The 21,696-nt window shown below is 60.6% G+C and overlaps 1 protein-coding gene across 6 annotated transcripts in view; it reads left to right on the top strand.

The window, feature by feature from the left end:
• The window catches only part of NBEAL2 (neurobeachin like 2), a 31,373-nt gene extending 9,974 nt beyond the window's left edge, over nucleotides 1–21,399 (top strand). For 2 of the 6 annotated variants that reach the window (XM_074403954.1, XM_074403955.1), the window contains exons 2-54: nucleotides 313–401; nucleotides 490–618; nucleotides 722–803; nucleotides 898–1,019; nucleotides 1,143–1,225; nucleotides 2,836–2,921; nucleotides 3,023–3,305; nucleotides 3,455–3,561; nucleotides 4,090–4,170; nucleotides 5,874–5,957; nucleotides 6,363–6,461; nucleotides 6,934–7,535; nucleotides 7,616–7,748; nucleotides 7,834–7,953; nucleotides 8,175–8,496; nucleotides 8,649–8,731; nucleotides 8,852–8,944; nucleotides 9,157–9,331; nucleotides 9,458–9,591; nucleotides 9,973–10,132; nucleotides 10,367–10,469; nucleotides 10,621–10,783; nucleotides 10,874–11,032; nucleotides 11,229–11,388; nucleotides 11,545–11,630; nucleotides 11,779–12,294; nucleotides 12,936–13,153; nucleotides 13,253–13,412; nucleotides 13,652–13,789; nucleotides 13,881–14,240; nucleotides 14,324–14,473; nucleotides 14,600–14,757; nucleotides 14,923–15,047; nucleotides 15,140–15,275; nucleotides 15,774–15,934; nucleotides 16,035–16,351; nucleotides 16,453–16,548; nucleotides 16,902–17,026; nucleotides 17,111–17,251; nucleotides 17,417–17,547; nucleotides 17,666–17,775; nucleotides 17,874–17,991; nucleotides 18,093–18,190; nucleotides 18,261–18,377; nucleotides 19,004–19,093; nucleotides 19,180–19,289; nucleotides 19,460–19,632; nucleotides 19,749–19,843; nucleotides 20,062–20,178; nucleotides 20,277–20,435; nucleotides 20,514–20,662; nucleotides 20,993–21,128; nucleotides 21,221–21,399. In XM_074403954.1, the coding sequence (XP_074260055.1) occupies nucleotides 313–401; nucleotides 490–618; nucleotides 722–803; nucleotides 898–1,019; nucleotides 1,143–1,225; nucleotides 2,836–2,921; nucleotides 3,023–3,305; nucleotides 3,455–3,561; nucleotides 4,090–4,170; nucleotides 5,874–5,957; nucleotides 6,363–6,461; nucleotides 6,934–7,535; nucleotides 7,616–7,748; nucleotides 7,834–7,953; nucleotides 8,175–8,496; nucleotides 8,649–8,731; nucleotides 8,852–8,944; nucleotides 9,157–9,331; nucleotides 9,458–9,591; nucleotides 9,973–10,132; nucleotides 10,367–10,469; nucleotides 10,621–10,783; nucleotides 10,874–11,032; nucleotides 11,229–11,388; nucleotides 11,545–11,630; nucleotides 11,779–12,294; nucleotides 12,936–13,153; nucleotides 13,253–13,412; nucleotides 13,652–13,789; nucleotides 13,881–14,240; nucleotides 14,324–14,473; nucleotides 14,600–14,757; nucleotides 14,923–15,047; nucleotides 15,140–15,275; nucleotides 15,774–15,934; nucleotides 16,035–16,351; nucleotides 16,453–16,548; nucleotides 16,902–17,026; nucleotides 17,111–17,251; nucleotides 17,417–17,547; nucleotides 17,666–17,775; nucleotides 17,874–17,991; nucleotides 18,093–18,190; nucleotides 18,261–18,377; nucleotides 19,004–19,093; nucleotides 19,180–19,289; nucleotides 19,460–19,632; nucleotides 19,749–19,843; nucleotides 20,062–20,178; nucleotides 20,277–20,435; nucleotides 20,514–20,662; nucleotides 20,993–21,128; nucleotides 21,221–21,322 (8,244 nt within the window). In that variant the 3' untranslated portion in view covers nucleotides 21,323–21,399. The remainder of the gene's footprint in view (nucleotides 1–312; nucleotides 402–489; nucleotides 619–721; nucleotides 804–897; nucleotides 1,020–1,142; nucleotides 1,226–2,835; nucleotides 2,922–3,022; nucleotides 3,306–3,454; nucleotides 3,562–4,089; nucleotides 4,171–5,873; nucleotides 5,958–6,362; nucleotides 6,462–6,933; nucleotides 7,536–7,615; nucleotides 7,749–7,833; nucleotides 7,954–8,174; nucleotides 8,497–8,648; nucleotides 8,732–8,851; nucleotides 8,945–9,156; nucleotides 9,332–9,457; nucleotides 9,592–9,972; nucleotides 10,133–10,366; nucleotides 10,470–10,620; nucleotides 10,784–10,873; nucleotides 11,033–11,228; nucleotides 11,389–11,544; nucleotides 11,631–11,778; nucleotides 12,295–12,935; nucleotides 13,154–13,252; nucleotides 13,413–13,651; nucleotides 13,790–13,880; nucleotides 14,241–14,323; nucleotides 14,474–14,599; nucleotides 14,758–14,922; nucleotides 15,048–15,139; nucleotides 15,276–15,773; nucleotides 15,935–16,034; nucleotides 16,352–16,452; nucleotides 16,549–16,901; nucleotides 17,027–17,110; nucleotides 17,252–17,416; nucleotides 17,548–17,665; nucleotides 17,776–17,873; nucleotides 17,992–18,092; nucleotides 18,191–18,260; nucleotides 18,378–19,003; nucleotides 19,094–19,179; nucleotides 19,290–19,459; nucleotides 19,633–19,748; nucleotides 19,844–20,061; nucleotides 20,179–20,276; nucleotides 20,436–20,513; nucleotides 20,663–20,992; nucleotides 21,129–21,220) is intronic. The other 4 variants (XM_074403956.1, XM_074403957.1, XM_039477413.2 and 1 more) reach the window with 3 other exon arrangements.
• Nucleotides 21,400–21,696: the final 297 nt, after the last annotated feature.

Here is a 21,696-nt window from a genome sequence, read left to right as displayed (position 1 = left end):
GGCTGTGTCAGACCTGCCTAGAACTGCAAGCATGAGGGAGGTGGGAGCAGAGAGTGAAGGCTGAGAGAAGCAGTGGGGTACCTGGAAGAGTGGTCAGTAGGTACCTAACTCTCTGATGCTGACCTTCCAGTGTCCTGCCCTCCCCCGCCCATCCTCCACTCCCCTCCTCCACACCCACCATCTGCCTTTAGCCCCTTGTCCATGCCCTGCCTCCACCTCCATGCATTCTCCACCTCTGTCTGCATCCCCTGTTTACTACACTGTTTACTGCACCCCTTCTGCCCCCCAACCATTCCCCTGCTCTGCCTACAGAAGGACCTGGGTTACCTGCAGCAGTGGCTGAAGGCCTTCGTAGGTACCTTCAAGAAGAGCATCTCACTGTCCTCTCTGGAGCCAAGAAGGTGAGGCTGGATCTGCGCAGAGGGTGTGCAGGGACCGTGCAGGGAGATTGAGGGGTCCTCAGCACTGGTGTCTCCCCGCTCTTTGCAGGCCGGAGGAGGCAGGTGCAGAGGTCCCGCTGCTGCCCCTGGATGCGCTGCATGTGCTGGCTGAGCAGCTGCACCAGGAGGACCTGGAGCAAGCCCTGCTGCTGCTCAAGCTCTTCATCATTCTCTGCAGGTGTCCTTGCTGTCCCCTCTACGAGCAGGGGCCTAGAACTGTTGGCCTTTGGGGTGGGGAAGGGCATGGTGTGTTATTGCTCTCTCATCCTTGACTCCCCCAGAAACCTGGAGAACATAGAGGCGGACCGGGGCCAGGTGCTAGCACCCCGGGTGCTGGCACTGTTGACCAAGTTGGTGGCAGAGGTGAAGTGGCCTCCACCTGGGGTGGGCAGGGGGTGGATGTGGGGAGGCAGGCAGTAGCCATGGCAGGGCTAACCTTCTGTCCCCATACCTGCAGCTGAAAGGATGCCCGCCACCCCAGGGCCGAGGGGCCCAGCTGGAGAACGTGGCCCTACATGCTCTGCTTCTCTGCGAGGGCCTCTTTGACCCTTACCAGACCTGGCGGCGCCAGCGCAGTGGGTGAGACCCAGCCCACAGGCAGGGAACCCAGAGGAGGCAGGGGAGAGGATGGCCTTGCTGGGCCCTAGAAGAGGTGACATCCGGGCTGATGTACTTGGCCTCACCCATACTCCCCCTCCCCAGGGAAGTCATCAGCTCCAAGGAGAAGAGCAAATACAAGTTCCCTCCTGCTGCCTTGCCCCGGGAATTCAGAGCCTTCTTCCAAGGTCAAGCCCCGCCCCTGCCCCCCTTGGCCCCACCTGGCCCCGCCCCCAAACCTAGGCCCCTTCCTGCAGTTCCTTGATCCTGGCATACACAGGAACCACTTGGTGGTGGCTGCACGCAGGCCTGGGAGAGCCAAAGATGGAGCCAGGGTTTAGGGACAGAGAGAAGAGAAAGGACATCTTGGGCCAGAACGAGGTCCTCCCATCAGGTGGAGGGGTGGAGTCAACCTGCCCACCCAGATTTCTCACCCTCTTTCCCTCCCATCTCCTGGATCCTTCTAGCCACTTGTCCCCTCCTCTGATCTGGACCACCTTAAAACTCTCTGGTCCAATATCTTTGTCCCCATAACCTCCACCCAGTCTCCACCCATCCTGGAGACACAAGAGGTATCTCTACCTGCTGCTCCCTGGCTGCTGGAGAATCTGATGCCCAGGACAGCTATGGCCACCTGTTCACAGGTGGTCCTATGAACCTGTTCTCCCTAGTGACCCTCCCCCCTGTCCCCTCTCTCCTCTCATTGGAAGCAGACTGGCCAGGACTTTAGATGGGCTCAAGGTGGGAGATAGCCTGGAAGAAGGTGGGCAGGGCTGTGAGAAGGTGGTGGCCTATTGGGATATTAAGTGTCTGAGTGATACCCATGGAGCTGTGGGCCTGGGTCTAGAGAGGGGGCAGCAGCTCCGGGTGGGAAGGCACCCCTGGGGAGCTCCCCGCCTTTATTTTCCCATAGCACGGATGCTCTTATTAAAACAAACTGGATTTTATTTCTCTCATCATATCCCTTGATGTCAACCTGACACCCTCAAGATGAAATCCTACTTCTCCCACAGCCTTTCTCTCCACTTGCCCTGCTGCCCAGCTTGGCTTCTGTCCTCTCGTTCCCAGACTGCTACCAGTTACCCTGCCTCAGGGTCTTAGCCCAAGCTGTGCCTTCTCCCCTCCAACTGCGTTCTCAGGCCTCCCATCAAAAGCCCATTCCCCAAGGAGGCCTCCCGCCACCCATCCAACCAGAATCAAGCCCCAGCCCTGCTCCTGTCCCTCCCCCACACATGTGACCCAGGGCTGGTCCTTTCTGCCCTCTGGGTTTCAGTCTGTGGCCTGGCATCCTGTCCAGCTTTGCTGGCTCAGGGTCAGGTGGGCCTCCTACGTATTAGGCTGTGAAAGCCCCTAGAAGTCCCCAGCAAAGGCATAGGCCGGGGGGAGGTGGCATTAGTATAGCAGATACAGCAGAGTCCCCAGAGCACGGCCTAGGAAGTGCCAACTGTCACAGGGTCAGGGAGCAAGAGATTTGCATCTGAGAAACTAAGCCCTGGTTGCCACAGGGAAGTGGAGGGAGGATGTGCTCCCGCTGGGGCCTAGGATCTAGGGAGCTGGGCTGTGTTCCCCTTTGGTCCCCCAAAGAAGGGTTGTGTCCCTTTCAGACCCTCTGCTATACAGCCGTGACTTCTTAGACCTTCCAGGGCACAGCCAGCTCTTCTACCTCAGACTGGGTCTTTTATGTGGCCCCACTCCCTCTTCCCTCCACCCCCGGGCACCCACCTCTTGTGCAGCCCCCTGGGCCTATAGCCCTGCAATCTTGGTGACATTGCCCTGCCCTGCCGACACCTCCTCCCAGAGAGCCTACAGAATGCAGACCGCTTGCCTCCCGTACTGCTGCTGCGCCTCATCCACCTCTTCTGCGCCGTCCTCGCGGGAGGAAAGGTAGGCTGGGAGGTGAGCCTGGGGGCCAGAGGGCGGCTCCTTCCTTATCTCTCTGCTGGGTGAGCCCCTTGCCCACTGCCCATCTCTGCCCACACCTGCAGGAGAACGGGCAGATGGCTGTGAGTGACGGCTCTGTGCAGGGCCTGCTGAGTGTGGTGCAGGGCTGGGGCCGTGGGCCAGCCCAGGATCCCCACCTAGTGCCGCTGGCGCTGGAGGCGCTGGTGGGTGCAGTCCATGTCCTGCATGCCAGCCGCGCCCCTCCCCGCGGCCCCGAGCTTCGTACCCTGCTTGAGAGCTACTTCCATGTCCTTAATGCCGACTGGCCAGCTGGTGTGAGCTCAGGCCCGGAAGAGGCCCTTGTCACCCTCCGGGTCAGCATGCTCGGTGGGTATGGGCTCCCAGGCACTCGGGGATGGGGTACCATGAAGGGAAAGCCCAAGTGATGATGGAAAGGCCAGACTGGGTGCATGGGAAGGAAGGCTTAAGGCTGCCTGGAGGGGTCTGGGCAGTGCCTGACCCTTGACCCTTCACAGACGCCATCCCCATGATGCTGGCATGTGAAGACCGGCCAGTGCTGCAAGCCACCTTCCTCAGCAACAATTGCTTTGAACATCTCACTCGCCTCATCCAGAACAGCAAGGTGGGTAGAGCCCAGCCTGGGGGTGAGGGTCTGGAACCCAGAGGCTAGTGAAGCCACATATGGGTGCCAGGCTGCTGCTGAGCAAACATGGGCTGAACGGGGCCGGTTGTTGCAGCTGATGGGATGGCCTATAGTTCAGTGGGAGGGTGTGGGGCATGGACAAGGGCCTGTCCCTTGGGGCCTCTAGAGGACTGCGCTTGAGGCTCGGCACAGCTCTGTGCCCCATGGAAGCAGGGGCTTGTTATGGAAGGGAGGGAGCTGCTCTGGCACCTTGTTTTCCTCTCCCTGGCCCCAAGTACAGGGGCTAGAGGAGGGTGCCGCTGCTTTCAGATGCAGGGCCTGCTCCCCACCCACTCATCCCCCCGACTGCCCATCTGAGCAGGGCACGGGGGCTCAGCACCCTCTCTTCCCTGGTGCTGGGCAGGGCACCTGGCAGCTGCCCCCGGTCCTGCTCTAACCCCGCCCTCTCCCATCTTCCTCCTCTCTCTTCTTTGCCCCCTCTACCCCGTGCCTCCCCCTTCCCCACAGCTGTACCTGCAGGCCCGGGCGCCCCTTGAGGGGGACAGTGACCTGGCTACCCGGTTACTGACTGAGCCCGATGTCCAGAAGGTACCACCTGGGGCTCACCAGCTCAGACACCCCCTGGGACTCCCTCTTTGAGCTTTTCCTGCACTATAGCTGGGGGAATGAGCAGATGTATGTAAGGCCTGGTGTGGCCTAGCAACGGGTGTGGGTTCTCCATGCTGTCTCGCCTGCCTTCCAAGTCCCCATCCTAGGAAACAGGACATAAGTGGTCTATCCCCTTCCTGGTGTTTCATTGGGTGTTGGGGTCTGGCTGCACCAAGCTGGAAGGAACCTTCGAAACTCAGCCACCCACCTCATTTCTCAGAAGGGGAGACAGAAGCCCAGACATTCAAGGATTTGGCTGTAGCCACTCACAGAGATGGGGGTCTCTCTCATGGGCCACTTCTTTCCATAGATCCTTGCACCCACCCTCAGTACAGGTGTCCCCCAGCCCCTGACAATGCCCTCCCTGGCTCACCTTGCCTGTGAGCTGTAGGAGGCTATAGGGTGTCAGTTGGCAGCTTCATAGTGGGCACTCTTTCTGGAGGCTCAACCTGTGGGTCCTAACCTCCAGAGCCCCTACCCTGCCTGTGTCTTCATGAGGTAACCCTATGTGTTCACTGCACGTGGTCATTTTCTGAGCGCCTGCATGTCTGTTCTTCTGCAAAGCAGGCAGGGCAAAGTGACTCCTCTCTGTTTTCACAGATGAAGACACTGAGGCCTGGAAAGGGAAGATCAATGCCTGAGATCACTCAGGGAGTCAGGCAGAGCCGGGACCAAAGTCCCCATGGAGCCAAATATAGCCTAGTCCCTGCTGACAAACTCTCCAAGCCCCCCTAACCCCTGCCCCCCTCAGGATGGGGCAGGGGAGAGAGCCGCATGCCTCTGGCTGTCAGGTTCAGCCAGGCTGAGCCTCAGTGTCCCCACCTGGATCTAGGGGGAAGAGGCAAGGTGGGACTTAAAGGTCTCGAAGGTTCTTCTGGTTCTAACATCCTGTGATTGATTGTCCCTAAATCCCTGACCCCTGTCAATCACTGTGGGTGATGGGGTACTTACTGGCATGTCTGTACTCATGTGTCTAGCTTCAGGGGGACAGGTTGGGGCTGGGGCCCTAACTCTACCAAAGAAAGGGGGACTGGAGGGTACAGTGAGAAGGTCCACCGTTGATCTGTCCCAGCGAGGCCTTTCCCAGCCTTGGCTTCTTTCCAGGCCTCTGTCAGAGTGGGTCTTGCTGAGCTTGCTCAGAGAGGGCCCCCGGTCATGATAGGGTCACAGCAGTTGGGGCAAGGAGTAGAAGGCCTGGTGCTCTGACAGAGTTGCTGATCCAGCACATGCCACATGCCTTGGGGTACCCGGCTCTGCACCTTTTTTTTTTTTTTTGAGACAGAGTTTTGCTCTTGTTACCCAGGCTGGAGTGCAATGGCACGATCTTGGCTCACCGCAACCTCCGCCTCCTGGGTTCAGGCAATTCTCCTGCCTCAGCCTCCTGAGTAGCTGGGATTACAGGCACCTGCCACCATGCCCAGCTAATTTTTTGTATTTTTAGTAGAGATGGGGTTTCACCATGTTGACCAGGATGGTCTTGATCGCTTGACCTCATGATCCACCCGCCTCGGCCTCCCAAAGTGCTGGAATTACAGGCGTGAGCCACCGCGCCCGGCCCGCTCTGCACCTTTTTTTACTGCAGGGGGCTGCCAGCTGTGACACCCTGGCCCCTGCCTCTCCTGATGGCCCCTCCCCACCCCAAGGTCCTGGACCAAGACACAGATGCCATTGCAGTCCATGTAGTCAGAGTGCTGACCTGCATCATGAGTGGCTCCCCCTCGGCCAAGGTGAGGCTGCTGCACTGCGGCTTTGGTAGGGATGTGGGGTGGAGTTCCAGTGCCCACATCCCCAGAACAGGCCTGGCCGGTGGCTATAAGAATCCTGCTCCCTGGAGCAAAGCGAGTGGCTTGGGAGGTGACTGCCCTGCCCTAGGCTAACTGGGAGCTGCATATCCTCTATCAGGCTGGGCTGGATGGGAATGGACACTTGTAGGCCCATTGCCATCTACAGCATTCTTGACACCGACTCATGTCCCCCATCCCTCTGCAGCCCACCCCCTGCCAGCACTGTGACCCAGAGGCAGAGCCACACAAGGGGACCCCAAAACATGCCCCTCCAGCGTTTCCAGGGGGTCTGAGTTTGCACTGGAGCCCATGTGTATGCTCACTTCTTCCCCATACTACCTTACACAGGAGGTGTTTAAGGAACGCATCGGCTACCCTCACCTGCAGGAAGTTCTGCAGAGCCATGGCCCCCCGACCCATCGGCTGTTGCAAGAGCTGCTCAACATGGTGAGGGAAGGGGCTCGGGACCAGGGTTCCAAAGGCAACAAGAACTGAGTCAGGGTTACCACAGATGGGGAGCTCTCCATCTTGGGGACCATGTTGACTGTGGCCAGTATGTAGTGTGGCCTGGCCATGTATGTCAGTGTCCCTGGAATGAGGATTCTGGCCTTAGGGTCCTGGAAGCAACTGCATGTTACCCAGTCCCAGGATTATCTTAGGAACATGCGTTAGGGGTTAGGTCAACACAGGCTGAAAACTAAGGTTGAGGACAGGGCCTCAGGACTAGTAGTAGTAGTGGTGGTGGTCATCCGTGCCCATCTGACTTTCCTGAGCCTCACACACAACCTGTGGGCAGGATGGGGTAGGCCATGTTGCTGACCACTGCTGCAGGCGAGAAAATGGAGCCAGAAAGTCCCACTGTTGGTAGGGTGGGGTCAGTTGACAACTGACCAGGGACTGTCACTCTCTCCACCCACAGGCAGTGGAGGGTGACCACAGCATGTGCCCACCTCCACCAATCTGCAACGAGCAGCCGGTACTGGTACTGGTGCAGTGGCTGCCGTCATTGCCCACCGCTGAGCTGCGGCTCTTCCTAGCACAACGCCTCAGGTGGCTCTGTGACAGCTGCCCTGCCAGCCGTGCCACCTGCGTGCAGGCGGGCCTGGTGGCATGCCTGTTGGAGACACTCAGCACAGGGCTAGCCCTGGGGGCCCGCTGCCAAGAGCAGCTGCTGGCACTGCTACAAGCACTGGGCCGTGTGTCACTAAGGCCCATGGAACTGCGTCACCTGCTGCGCCCCCCGCCAGGATTGGACTCGGAACCAGGCGGAGCTGAGGCTGGAAAAGCCCGACACGCGGGTGCTGTCATCCGCGCATTATCAGGCATGGCCAGGCACCAGGGTCCTGCACGCGCTCTGCGCTACTTTGACCTCAAGCCCAGCATGGCAGGCATCATGGTACCCCCTGTGCAGCGATGGCCAGGGCCTGGCTTCACCTTTCATGCCTGGCTCTGTCTGCACCCTATGGATACAGCACCTACACCTGCCCCCACCCAACCACTCCAGCGAAAGCAGCTGTACAGGTGGGTGACTGCCAGGGGCCAGGGACCTCCTGCCGGGGTGAGCAGGAACAAGCAGACATAACTGGCTCGCTTGCCCCCAGCTTCTTCACCAGCAGCGGCTCAGGGTTTGAGGCCTTCTTCACGGCAGCCGGGACCCTGGTGGTGGCTGTGTGCACACGGAAGGAGTACTTGACCATGAGTCTGCCCGAAGTGTCCTTTGCCGACTCTGCCTGGGTAAGACCCTATCCCTTTCATGTGGCCCAGTAGAGAGAGGGCTGCTGAGTCCCAGGTATGGCCTAATGTGAGGCTTCTGTTCCAGCACTGCGTGGCTATCATCCACGTGCCTGGGCGACGGCCCTTCAGCCAGAACCTGGTCCACGTCTACAAAGACGGCCTGCTGGTCAAGACAGCACCCCTTCGATGCCCCTCCCTCAGTGAGGTATGCCAAGCAAGGTTTGGGGAGGCCTTGGGTAGGTGGGGAGACTTGGAACACAGTGGGCCGTGTGTGGCTGGAACCCTTGTGTCCCATGCTCCCCCAAGGGCCTCAGACCTTAGCCGCTGGGGTCCGTGCAGCCCTGGGGGTCATCGTGAGGAAGTGGATGTAGGTGGAGCCCCAGGTTCTGCTGCAAACTGACCGCGCCCCCAATCCTGGCCCCACAGCCTTTCTCCTCCTGCTGTATCGGCTCTGCTGGGCACCGCACAACCACCACCACCACAGGGCTGCCCACACCACCAGTCCCCGCCACCCTGGCCTGCAGTCACCCCACCCTCGCCCGCTCCCAGTCAGTCCCAGCCTCCACGGGGCTTGGCTGGGGGTCTGGGCTGGTGGCCCCCCTGCAAGAGGGCAGCATCAACTCTACCCTCGCAGGCACCCAGGACACTCGGTGGGGCAGCCCCACCTCCCTGGAGGGTGAGCTGGGGGCTGTGGCCATCTTCCATGAAGCCCTGCAGGCAGCAGCTGTGCGGACCCTATGCATCCTGGGTATGCAGCACCCTCCACCTCTGCCCCAGGCCAGAAGCTAGGAGTCCAGCGGGAGAAGGCATCTCTGGGGGTCTGTCCTCTGGTCAGGCAGGCTCTGGACAGGGTTTGGCCAGAGGCGCAGCAAGGTCTGAAGCCCCCTGCCTACCCCGCAGGGCCCAATGAGACGGCACCCTTCAAGCCTGAGGGGGAGCTACATGAGCTCAGCACCAAGCTGCTCCTCCATTACTCACCTCAGGTATTTGGGGGCCCTGGGGGAGCGACTGGCTCGACCGTGCTACTTCCCCAGCTCCCACACTCTGCCTGCCACCCCCTCCTCCCTCAGGCCCTGGCCACCTGCCCATTCCCTTATCCCTAGGCTTGTAAGAACAACATCTGCCTGGACCTGTCCCCCAGTCATGGGCTCGATGGCCGCCTGACGGGCCACAGAGTGGAGACCTGGGATGTGAAGGTCTGTGAGCATGTGTGGGCGCTGTGTGCAGGAGGCATGAGCATGGGGCACACGTGTGTTCGGAGCCAGCTGGAGAGCTGCGCTGTGTCTGGGGAGGGTTTGGACAGTCCAGCTCGAGAGAGCAAAACTTCCCTTCTGGGTGGTCTGCTGGGGTGGAGTAGGGGAAGAAACTGGCTGGAAGGCCCCCCTCACTGCCATCCCCCTTCCCCCAGGATGTGGTGAACTGCGTGGGGGGTATGGGTGCCCTGCTGCCCCTGCTGGAGCGAGTGGCTGCACAGCCCCAAGAGGCTGAGGCAGGTCCAGCTGAAACGCATGACCTCGTGGGTCCTGAACTGACCTCTGGCCACAATACTCAGGGCCTGCTTCTCCCACTGGGTAAATCTTCAGGTAAGTGTCCCTAGTGCCCATGTTGTGGGGAGAGAATCTTGGCATGGTGGGAGTTGGAGTGCCCAAGGTCTCCCTGCCACTGGCAGGCCCCTGACGTGTATCTGTCCCCTTCCTGGTGGCCGGCAGAGGAACGGATGGAGAGGAACGCAGTGGCCGCCTTTCTGCTGATGCTGCGGAACTTCCTTCAGGGCCATGTGGTGAACCAGGAGAGCCTGGTGCAGTGCCAGGGGGCTGCCATCATCGGGGCCCTCCTGCGAAAGGTGGGGCCTGTTGGGGCAGGCATGGGGGATTAGGGGTATGGTCAGCCTGTCTGACAGAGGGGACTGAGTGGGGGAACCTGCTGCCCTGTCAGTCTGGGAGAGCCTCCTGGGAGAGGTGATGCTTGAGTGGGGCCTTGAAAGGCCGAGCAGGGTTGGGCCTGGAGGATCTGGGGAAAGGGCCAGCACAGGCTGGGGCGGGGACCTGCACAGCAGGCAGAGAGCTTGCATGTCAGAGACAGCAGGAAGCCCTAAAGGGTTCTGAGCAGGCCGGTGGCCATGTTTATGGCCATTATGGCTGCACAGGGAAGGGTGGCAGCTGAGAAGCTCAGATAGCAGGCAGGCAGAGCCTGAGCCCTCACTCCAGCTCCTGTCCCACCCCAGGTCCCCAGTTGGGCCATGGACATGAATGTGCTCATGTCTGCCCAGCTGCTGATGGAGCAGCTGGCGGCAGAGGGCAGCAGGCCCCTCCTGTACCTGCTTTACCAGCATCTGCTCTTCAACTTTCACCTCTGGACCCTCAGCAACTTTGCCGTGCGCCTCGGTAGGTGTGAGGGCCTGAGTGAGGGGCCGGCCACAGGGCAGCTGAGCACTGAGAAGTTAGAACCCTGCTCTGGGGGCTCTGAGGGACTCACCTGATAGGAATCCAGAATGCCGCGGTGTGGTGAGGGGACTGTGACTCTGCCCTGGAAGTCCGACAGGCGCATGGCCCCAGCCTGGAGGATCTGAAGGGCCCAGCTCAGCCTGGTGGCCTGAGCCCCCGCTCATGCCCGCTCAGGCCACATCCAGTACATGTCCAGCATAGTTCGGGAGCACAGACAGAAGCTGCGGAAGAAGTACGGTGTCCAGTTTATCTTAGATGCTCTGCGCACCCACTATAGGTGAGCCCAGTGGGACCAGATGGGCCATGGGAGGCTGACACAGTGGCCACTGGCCTTGGGGACCGGGCAGTACGCTCCTCTGACTCACCTACCCACTCTCCCTCCCTGCCTTTCTCCGCGACCTGGCTGGTTGTGCCTGCTGACCTGCCAGCCTGCAGCGGGAGCGCCCCCTGGCTGCTGACGACCTGCGCACCGTGCAGACCTCTCTCCTGGGCCTGGTGAGGGAGTTCCTGGTGCGGAGCCTCTCAGCTGATGACGTGCAGGTCATGCAGATCCTGATGGGCTTTTTGGTGGCCACAGGCGATGATGGCCAGGTAGGCTGGATGTTGGAGAGGGTGAAGCTTGGGTGAGGTGGGTGTGGGCTGCGTGGGGTCCTGTCACAGTGTAAGACCCTGCATCTCCAGGTGGTGGGTGCACTGGACCTGCTGCTGGCCCTGCTGCAGGGCTCCCTAGCACAGGAGTCCTTGGCTATCTTTCTGTTGGATCCAGGGAACCTCGAAGTGCTGCTGGCCCTGCTGGTGAGGCCAGGGTCACTGCCCCTGCTGCCTGACCGAGTCTGCAAGGTACACCCAGCCCACCCCTTCCCCTGGTATCCCATTCACTGGGGCCCCTGCCTGGGGTCCAGCGAGGCACAGCAGGCCTTGGGCCAGCAGATGAAGCTGCCTTCAAGGGCCTCTTGAGCTACACACCTGCACAGTGACTTCCCCTCTTACAGTAACTCCTTCCCCATGATGACAGTCCCCCGATGACCCCACACAGATCCTGCACAGACTGCAGCAGAACGAGCGGCTACCTGAGCGGAGCCGCCAGCGCCTCCGGCTGCGGGAGTGTGGTCTCCAGGGTCTAGTTGCCTGCTTGCCTGAGGGGACTGTTTCCCCCCAGCTCTGCCAGGGCCTCTACAAGCTGTTCCTGGGGGCAGGTACAACCTGGTTAGGGCCAAGTGGAGGGGGCAACGTGTCAGAAAAACAAGGCAGGCAGGTGGGAAGAAGGAAGGTAGTGGCATAGGGGCCAGAATTGGGTCCTGCCCTTCCTGGTGGGGGTCAGTTCCTCAGGTCCCCCCAATCCATCCTCCCAGATTGCCTGAACCTCTCAGATCTGCTGGCTGTGGTACAGCTGTCCCTCCAGGCTGACCTTGGCGTTCGCCTAGAAATCTGTCGCCAGGTAAGCACGAGAGGTAAAAGCTTTGGAGGTGGGGGAGGGTGGCTTCTACCCTCTGGCTTTCGCCTTGCCTGTCTCACGAGGGGTCTCTGGACAAGGGTCTGGGGCAGGCAGTTGGATACATCTTCCCTTGCTGTGCTCTGGCCTGCAGCTCTTCCACCTCATCTACAGACAGCCAGATGCCGTGAGGCTTCTGGCGAGACAGGCTGGCTGGCAGGATGTGCTGACCCGGCTGTATGTCCTGGAGGCTGCCACGGCTGGCAGTCCCGCTCCCGCTTCCCCAGAGCCACCCACCTCCCCCGAGCCAGCCCCGCCCAAGCCGCCCACTGAGTTACCTGCTGAACCTTCTGATGTCTTCCTGCCCTCAGAGGCCCCCTGCCCTGACCCTGACGGCATTTATCACGCTCTCTCCCCATTCTGCACACCCTTTGACCTGGGCCTGGAACGGGCTAGTGTAGGCTCAGGCAACACTACTGGTGGTGGCGGCAGCAGTGGGACTCTTACTCCAGCCAGCCAGCCGGGCACTCCTTCCCCACTGGATGGGCCGCGGCCCTTTCCTGCTGCCCCTGGCCGTCACAGCTCCAGCCTTTCCAATGTGCTGGAGGATGGCAGCCTCCCAGAGCCCATCATTAGCGGGGATGATACCTCCAACACCAGCAACCCACAGGTGAGGTGGGCCCACCCTCTGCCACTGCATGGCACCCAAGGGTGGACACTTCTGGTACACAGGGTTGGCAGTGTAGCCTCTCCAAAGGTGTGGCTCTGTCTGACCAAAGTTGCAGTTGCTGGTCGGGCCTGTTGCTGTCCCCTGATAACTCTCATCTGCAGTTGTCTTTCCAGAGGGCTCCTGGAACAGGGCGAGTCATGATGAGCCACAGTGGGTGACACCAGCCAGGCTTCAGAAGGGCCTCAAGAGAGCCAGTAGGGCAGAGACCTTACAGGGTCTAAGGGCGGCAAACTCCAATGGCCCTGCCTGGGCTTCTGGGTTTGGGGATGGGCCTCTGCTCATTCTATGTGAACTGCCTCATCTCCTCTCCCAAGTCTGGCAAGACTCCAGGATTCTGCCTGGAACTCAGGCAGTAGCTGAGACCCCCCTGGAACTCAGGCAGTAGCTGAGACCCCCCTGGAACTCAGGCAGTAGCTGAGACCCCCTGGAATTCAGGTAGTAGCTGAGACCCCTATACCGTTCTTCCAGGCCCTCAGTGCCAGGCTGGCTTTTAGCCAAATGTGCTGCCTCCTGGGTGGCCACCCCAGGAGGGGTGCTGAGCGAGGATGGGTAGGCATCAGCCTGATTCCCTCCCTTCGCAGCCCACAAGCCACACCCACACCACCCACCTGTGCCCACAGCAAACCTCTGAGGAAGAGTTGTGCAACCTGCTCACCAACGTGCTGTTCTCAGTGACATGGCGAGGCGTGGAAGGCAGCGATGAGGCTGCCTGGCGGGAGCGTGGCCAGGTTTTCTCGGTGCTTACCCAGCTAGGGGCCTCAGCCACGCTTGTACGCCCGCCAGACTGCATCAAGCGCAGGTGAGAGGGCAAGTCTGGAGGGGGAGAGGCTTCAGGGAGCCCTGGGGGAAGGAAGGAAGACCATCAGGTAGACTCCTGAGTTCCTTACTTACCCGCCAGCCTCCTGGAGATGATGCTGGAGTCAGTCCTGACCGACATCAAGGAGGCCCCTGTCGGGGTCCTGGCCAGCCTCACCCAGCAGGCGCTTTGGCTGCTGCGTCTGCTGCAGGACTTCCTGTGTGCCGAAGGCCATGGTAACCAGGAGCTGTGGAGTGAGAAGGTGCGACCTCCCAGGCGTGAGCCCCATGAACACTCACGTTCACACAAGCCAGCAGGCATCTGGTCCGGGAGGTGGGTGGGTACATGTGTGCAGCTGCGGGTGCGTGAGCATGAATGCACATGACTTGCCTGTGTGCACAGACCCTACCTGGCCCCCAGCTCAAACTTTACTTTGCTCCCTTTCCGTGGACTCCTGGCCTCCCCTGGTGATGTCGGTTGGGAACCTGTCATCTGTGGCAGCTCTTTGAAGGTGTATGCAGCCTGCTTGATCGCCTGGAAGCCTGGCCCCACCTGGCCAATGGCACAGCTGATCTCCGTGAGATGGCACAGGTTGGCCTGCGGCTTGTACTCGGCTACATCCTGCTGGAAGACCCACAGGTGAGCACAGGGTGAGCATGGGGGCAGGGGCGTGGGAGGTGTTGGGAGCTCCGAGAGTGGCTGGGTGCCACTCATCCCCTTGCACCCACAGCTGCATGCCCAAGCCTATGTGAAATTGCACATGCTGCTACAGACTGTAGTGCCAGCCCGCCGAGAGGAGGCCTGCTATGTTCTCTCCAAGCTGGAGGCTGCGCTGGGGCGGGCACTGAACACCTCTTCCTCTGAGTCAGCCGCTGATGAGGCAGGGCCCCCACCTGCAGCTGCAGCAGCTACAGAGCGCTGCTCCTGGCTGGTGCCGTTGGTGCGCACACTGCTAGACCGTGCGTATGAGCCACTGGGGCTGCAGTGGGGACTGCCCTCCCTGCCACCCACCAACGGCAGCCCCACCTTCTTTGAAGACTTCCAGGCTTTTTGTGCCACACCCGAATGGCGCCACTTCATCGACAAACAGGTGCCTGGAGGTGGGAGCCCAGGAAGAGGAATGGGGGCTGGGGCCCACATCGAGCACTGTTCTCCTCTCCCTGCCCAATCCAGGTGCAGCCAACCATGTCCCAGTTCGAAATGGATACCTATGCTAAGAGCCACGACCTTATGTCCGGCTTCTGGAATGCCTGCTATGACATGCTCATGAGCAGTGGGCAGCGGCGCCAGCGGGAGCGCGCCCAGAGTCGTCGGGCCTTCCAGGTATGCCACCCAGCAAGGGGGATGGGAAGCTGCTTCACACATGCTCCCAGGGGACGGCTGACGAGGTGGAGAAACGGGGGTAGGACAGGCAGCAGCCAGGGGACTGACCTATTCTCCCTGCCCCAGGAGCTGGTGCTGGAACCTGCACAGAGGCGGGCGCGTCTGGAGGGGCTGCGCTACTCCGCAGCACTGAAGCAGCGGGCAGCGCAGCACTCCACGGCCCTGCTGCACTGGGGGGCTCTGTGGCGCCAGCTCTCCAGCCCCTGTGGGGCCTGGGCGTTGAGGTGGGCCAGGCTTGGGGCAGGGGTCGCCAAGGAGGGGTGGGACTTGGGAGGGAGGGAGCTGGAGGGAGCCACCTGGAGCCCCAGACTGCCTTTGGGGTGGGGCCAGGGAGGGATGGGGGTGTCTACAGCCTTCTACCCACCCATGACCTGGAGGACATTCTGCAGAGACCCTCCCACCCCCCGCTGGAAACTGTCCAGTGCTGAGACATATTCACGCATGCGTCTAAAGCTGGTGCCCAACCATCATTTCGACCCTCACCTGGAAGCCAGCGCCCTCCGCGACAATCTGGGTGAGGGAGTGTGCTGAGCTGAGTCCGTCCAACTCGATTCTCCCATCTCCCATCCTGCATTGCTCCGGCTGAGTACCCTTGACCCCTTGCAGGTGAGGTTCCCCTGACACCCACTGAAGAGGCCTCGCTGCCTCTGGCAGTCACCAAAGAGGCCAAAGTGAGCACCCCACCTGAGGAGCTGCAGGAGGACCAGCTCGGTGAGGAGGAGCTGGCTGCGCTGGAGACCCCGTGAGTGGGGCCCTGGAGAGATTGGACTGGAGTGGAGGGCAAGGGGTCTGTTCCAACATGTACATGCCTCTGTGATGGTCTTGAGCGTGTCCTCTTCTGCTCTCTGACTACATTCCCCTGGAGGGACTGTCCAAAGCCAGATGGGGGATGGGAGAGTCTCCTAACAGGGCTGAGAGTTGCTCTTTTAACAGCCAGGCACCCGAGAACAGCACTGAGAAACAAACCAGACGGGGAAGGGGACCCAGGGAGTGGGCAGGGGTTGGGTGAGGGGAGGATGGGACAAAGGTTGGCATCCTGGCAAAATATTCAGAAGTCTCATGGGTGGCAGGTGAGGGACAGAGGCTGGCACCAGTAGGTTTCGGACACTAGAGAGCCCCTCCCCATCTCAGGGAGTCACAAGAGTATATACCTCATGACTCAGTGGCACTTGAATGCCCTTTGGGCTTGTGAAGAAGGGGGTTCCAGAACCTAGAGCCTGAGATGGGTGCTGGTCTTTAGGATGGAGGCAGCAGAACTGGATGAGCAGCGTGAGAAGCTGGTGCTGTCAGCTGAGTGCCAGCTGGTGACAGTTGTGGCGGTAGTCCCAGGGCTGCTGGAGATCACCACACAGAATGTGTACTTCTACGATGGCAGCACTGAGCGTGTGGAGACTGAGGAGGGTGCGTCCTGCTGGTGTGGGTTGGGAGGATGGCAGGGAACGGCTGAGGTCTGGGAGGGGCTGGGGTGAGTGACTCCTGTACCTGCTGTTCCTCCCCACAGGCATCGGCTATGATTTCCGGCGCCCACTAGCCCAGTTGCGTGAGGTCCACCTACGGCGTTTCAATCTGCGCCGTTCAGCACTTGAGCTCTTCTTTATCGATCAGGCTAACTACTTCCTCAATTTCCCATGCAAGGTGGGCACGACCCCAGCCTCATCTCCTAGCCAGGCATCCAGGCCCCAGCCCAGCCCCAGCCCACCCCACACCCAGGTACGGAACCAGGTGTACTCGTGGCTCCTGCGCCTGCGGCCCCCCTCTCAAGGCTACCTAAGCAGCCGCTCCCCCCAGGAGATGCTGCGTGCCTCAGGCCTTACCCAGGTGAGAGCCCTGAGTGTGAGGGAAGCAAAGTCGGGACCCTGAGTTGGGGGACAGTGATGGACAGCCCAGATGGCTCACATCTTGTCTGCCCCTGTCCCCAGAAATGGGTACAGCGTGAGATATCCAACTTCGAGTACTTGATGCAACTCAACACCATTGCGGGGCGGACCTACAATGACCTGTCTCAGTACCCTGTGGTGAGGGCCCCACTCTGTACCCCGCCCCTCTGACCTGTCAGTCCTTGGTTCCCCCAAGTGTAGGTACCTGCCAGTGGGCCAAACCTTGAGCTTGGTCCTAGGTAGGTGTGCCAATGAAGACCTGGCCTCTGTTCCCTGCCAACCCCTAGAGGTCCCCAGCCTCACTCCCTTCCCCTCCCCACCTGGCCTCTGTTCCAGGAAGTGTGTCCTGCTCCCCCCGTGATCCCTCTAAGTGGTGCTCTCCCAACCTGTGGGCAGGCTCTGTGCCCGCTTTCCTGAGGGTGAAGGCAGGGCAGGGTGGGCTGGTAGGCCATCAGGGCTCTCATACAGCCCCTGCCTGGGTGGGCGGCCAGTTCCCCTGGGTCCTGCAGGACTACGTGTCCCCAACCCTGGACCTCAGCAACCCAGCCGTCTTCCGGGACCTGTCTAAGCCCATCGGTGTGGTGAACCCCAAGCATGCCCAGCTCGTGAGGGAGAAGTGAGCATGTGGGCAGGGCTGGGCTCAGCGGGTAGGGAAAGGCGAGGCGAGGGCTTCTGCTGACGCACCCAACTGTGGCTCCAGGTATGAGAGCTTTGAGGACCCAGCGGGCACCATTGACAAGTTCCACTATGGCACCCACTACTCCAATGCAGCAGGCGTGATGCACTACCTCATCCGTGTAGAGCCCTTCACCTCCCTGCATGTCCAGCTGCAGAGTGGCCGGTGCGGCCCAGGGGCTGGTGGGCAGACCGGGGGCAGACGAGGGGAGAAGGCTGGTCCTCCCCGCATCCTGGGCCCACCCCGGCTCTCTTCTTCTCTGTAACCACAGTGTCTCCCTCCCTGTCCCCATTCTCCCCACCTCACCTTGGCCCCGTGCCCCTCCCCCAGCTTTGACTGCTCTGACCGGCAGTTCCACTCGGTGGCGGCAGCCTGGCAGGCACGCTTGGAGAGCCCCGCCGATGTAAAGGAGCTCATCCCAGAGTTCTTCTACTTTCCTGACTTCTTGGAGAACCAGAACGGTAGGTGTGAGGCGCTGGCACTGGGGTGGGCAGGTGTGGGGATGGAGAGCAGATGCTGGAGTAGCCAGGGAGCAGTTGGGATTGACAGGGAGACAGCTGACCTAGTCCTTTGTGTCAGGTTTTGACCTGGGCTGCCTCCAGCTGACCAACGAGAAAGTGGGCGATGTGGTGCTGCCCCCATGGGCCAGCTCTCCTGAGGACTTCATCCAGCAGCACCGCCAGGCTCTGGTGAGGAAGCAACCACAGGAAACGGCGGGCAGCCAGGGTTTTGAAGGCCATGAGGGGGTCAGCCATCCCTGCACTAACTGCCCCCTCCCCACTCCCAGGAGTCGGAGTATGTGTCTGCACACCTGCACGAGTGGATCGACCTCATCTTTGGATACAAGCAGCGGGGACCGGCTGCCGAGGAGGCCCTCAATGTCTTCTATTACTGCACCTATGAGGGTGAGCAGTGCGCTGGACTCCAGTCGGGGCCAGGACATGCCCAGGAGGGGCGGATGCAGAGGGCACGCAGGAAGCCCTGACTGCTCTGCCTGCCTTCCCAGGGGCCGTAGACCTGGACCACGTGACAGATGAGCGGGAACGGAAGGCTCTGGAGGGCATTATCAGCAACTTTGGACAGACTCCCTGTCAGCTGCTGAAGGTAAGACCAGCTTAGAGGATAGTGACCAGGGATGCTCATGCCACGGTACTCACCAACCACTTATCCACAGGAGCCACATCCAACTCGGCTCTCAGCTGAGGAAGCAGCCCTTCGCCTTGCACGCCTGGACACTAACTCACCTAGCATCTTCCAGCACTTGGACCAACTCAAGGCATTCTTCGCAGAGGTGAGAGGAAGACAGGACCTTAACTTTACATTCTGTGAAGTGGGTTTAACCCCACTGTCCTTACCACCCACTTGGGGCAGATGGGAATCCTAAATCAAGGTCACTGATTTCAAGGCACCTTAGAAAAAGAGCCAAACATGGTAAGAGTATGGGGGCAGGAGAGGTGCCTTCTTCATCAGGGCCAGGATAAAGTGTTGACTCACCTAACAAGCTCCGAAAGCCTTAGGGAAATCAGGAGGGAGGGGATCTGTCCTTGGACCCCTTCCCTTGCCTTCCTAGACAGGAACATTGTTTTGAATGTTGCCCCCAAGCCTGACTTTTTTTTAGGTTTCCCTCTCTTGCTGACTTTGGGCTAGGGGGACAAGGAGTAATTGGGTGGGAGGGCCAAGGCTGAGACTAAGCGTGACACTCTGGAAGGATCTTCCAGGTCTGCCCCAGCTTTTCACCCACTTTCTGAGATGCCCTCCTGAAGTCTTGTGCCTGTTTCTTGGCGGGACCTCTGCGTCTGTGACACCTACTCCATGACCCCTGGGGGCTGAGGGTAAAGGAAGAGATGATACTTCAGGGAGCAGAGAATGTAATCTGCTAGTACTCAGGCATAGCTGGGCCTGCCCTTGCCCCTTCAGGTCATCAGTGATGGCGTACCCCTGGTGCTAGCCCTGGTCCCCCACCGGCAGCCCCACTCCTTCATCACCCAGGGCTCCCCAGACCTGTTGGTAAGTGCATTGTGCAGAGCCATACCTCAGCTCCACTCCCCCTCTGCCTCTGCCCCTGACCCACCTCTGCCCCCTCCTGCCCGCAGGTGACCGTGAGTGCCAATGGGCTGCTGGGCACTCACAGCTGGTTGCCCTATGACCGCAACATAAGCAACTACTTCAGCTTCAGCAAAGACCCCACGATGGGCAGTCACAAGTAGGACAGGGCTGTGGGTGGGGTGGGCTACAAATTCCCTGTACTCTGAATTATTCCCCTACCTAATCAGAATGTAGGCCAGCTGCAAGGGAAAGGTCTGGCCGGGCTCCATGAGGCCTGGGTCTCTTCCTTGTGGCCTGGCCTCACCTGCCATCCCCTCACTGGGTCAGGACGCAGCGACTGCTGAGTGGCCCGTGGGCACCAGGCAGTGGTGTGAGTGGACAAGCACTGGCAGTGGCCCCCGACGGAAAGCTGCTATTCAGTGGTGGCCACTGGGATGGCAGCCTGAGAGTGACTGCACTGTCCCGTGGCAAGCTGTTGAGCCAGCTCAGCCGCCACCTTGGTATGAACAGCCTTGGAGCTGGAGAGAATGAGGCACGGAGGTGTGGGGCTGGGTTCTGAGGCTGGCCAGGGCAGATGTGACTCCTGTTCTGCCTGTACCCTCCCCTTTCCATGCAGATGTAGTAACCTGCCTTGCACTGGACACCTGTGGCATCTACCTCATCTCAGGCTCCCGGGACACCACATGCATGGTGTGGCGGCTCCTGCATCAGGTGTGCCTGGTGGGCAGCTCTGCGAGGTCCCTGTAGCCCAGACCTACCGCCCATCCGTCCCTCACCGGCCTTCCAGTCCTGCCCTCCTGTCTTTCCCTTCCCTTTGCTACCATGAGCAAGTCAGGGGATCCGTAACTCTCCAGCTCTCTAGGCTTGGACAAAGCCTTCGTTTCCTGAGCCTCAGGAGCCAGTCCTAAGCCAACCCTGGTCTCCCGCAGGGTGGTCTGTCAGTAGGGCTGGCACCAAAGCCTGTGCAGGTCCTGTATGGACATGGGGCTGCCGTGAGCTGTGTGGCCATCAGCACCGAACTTGACATGGCTGTGTCTGGATCTGAGGTGTGTGTATGCATGTGCCCTGGGGAGGGTGAGTTTGCTGGGCAATCCCTCTGGAGCCCAGAGACTCCTGCTCAGGACCCTAAGTTGCCTTCCTGCAGGATGGAACTGTGATCATACATACTGTACGCCGTGGCCAGTTTGTGGCAGCATTACAGCCTCCGGGTGCCACATTCTCTGGACCTGTTTCTTACCTGGCACTGGGGTCTGAAGGCCAGATTGTGGTACAGAGCTCAGCGTGGGAACGTCCTGGGGCCCAGGTATGGGGAAGGAGCACCCAGCAACAACGGAGGGGCAGTTGGGATCCTGTCCTTGCTGACACTCCCTGCTTCCTCCAGGCTACCTACTCCTTGCACCTATATTCGGTCAATGGGAAGTTGCGGGCTTCACTGCCCCTGGCAGAGCGGCCTACAGCCCTGACAGTGACAGAGGACTTTGTGTTGCTGGGCACCGCCCAGTGCGCCCTGCACATCCTCCAGTTAAACACGTAAGCCCCACCATTTATGGGTTCATGGCCCCTGAAGGTGATAGTCACTGGTGTAGGTAGGATAAAGGGGGGATTCCCCCTAGGAACCCACACACCATACATGTTTGTGGGTACATACTTCCAGGTTTGTTACCTGTCCCCTCGTCTTCCCATGGGGAGATCTTGCCCTGGGCCTCCCATTAGCCACAGTTGTAGATTTCTTTGTGTATCAGAGTTTCATTTAGCCATCCTTAAAATGAGGACAGAGAAGGTATATGGGATAAGGGACATCTGCTGGTTGCAAAGCCCCCTCGCAGTTGCAAGTTGGTGTATATCCCTTCTCCCTTCCAGACTGCTCCCGGCCGCGCCTCCCCTGACCATGAAGGTGGCTATCCGCAGCGTGGCCGTGACCAAGGAGCGCAGCCACGTGCTAGTGGGCCTGGAGGACGGCAAGCTCATCGTGGTGGGCGCGGGGCAGCCCTCGGAGGTGAGGATAGAGGCGGCAGTGTGTGGGGGCCCTCGAACGCAGCGCGGCGCGGCGGGCCCAGTTGACCCTGCCCAACCCTTACGCCCCACCAGGTGCGCAGCAGCCAGTTCGCGCGGAGGCTGTGGCGGTCCTCGCGGCGCATCTCCCAGGTGTCCTCGGGAGAGACGGAATACAACCCTACCGAGGCGCGCTGAGCCCGACCCTTCCGGCTGCTAGGGTCCCGCACCCAGCGGGCTTAGCCTGGGAGGCTCCGCCCAGAAGTCGGCGTGAACGCCCCGGGGTGGGCCGCCCAGGGGGTAGGCGGGGCCCAACCCTGCCCAGCTCAGGGATTGGCGGGAGATGTCACTCCCTCAGGGATTGGCGGGCGGAAGTCCCGCCCCTCACCGGCTGAGGGGCCGCCCTGAGAGCCCGCGCTGGCGTCTGCGGCCGCAGTGGCATTTTTTGCACACTCTGGGGCGGGGTTCCCCAGCTTCCAAGTCCCCGTTTCGTCAGAGCACGAGGGCCGCCTGTGGCCTTAATTCCTAACGGCGGCGGCCCCGGTTCTCCCTTCTCGGCAATAAAGCTGGCC

This window comes from Saimiri boliviensis, chromosome 8 (assembly GCF_048565385.1).
Source record: "Saimiri boliviensis isolate mSaiBol1 chromosome 8, mSaiBol1.pri, whole genome shotgun sequence".
In the NCBI taxonomy this organism is placed as follows: Eukaryota; Metazoa; Chordata; class Mammalia; order Primates; family Cebidae; genus Saimiri; species Saimiri boliviensis.
Note: the sequence above shows the minus strand (reverse complement) of the source record. Positions and strands in the feature narration are given on the sequence as shown.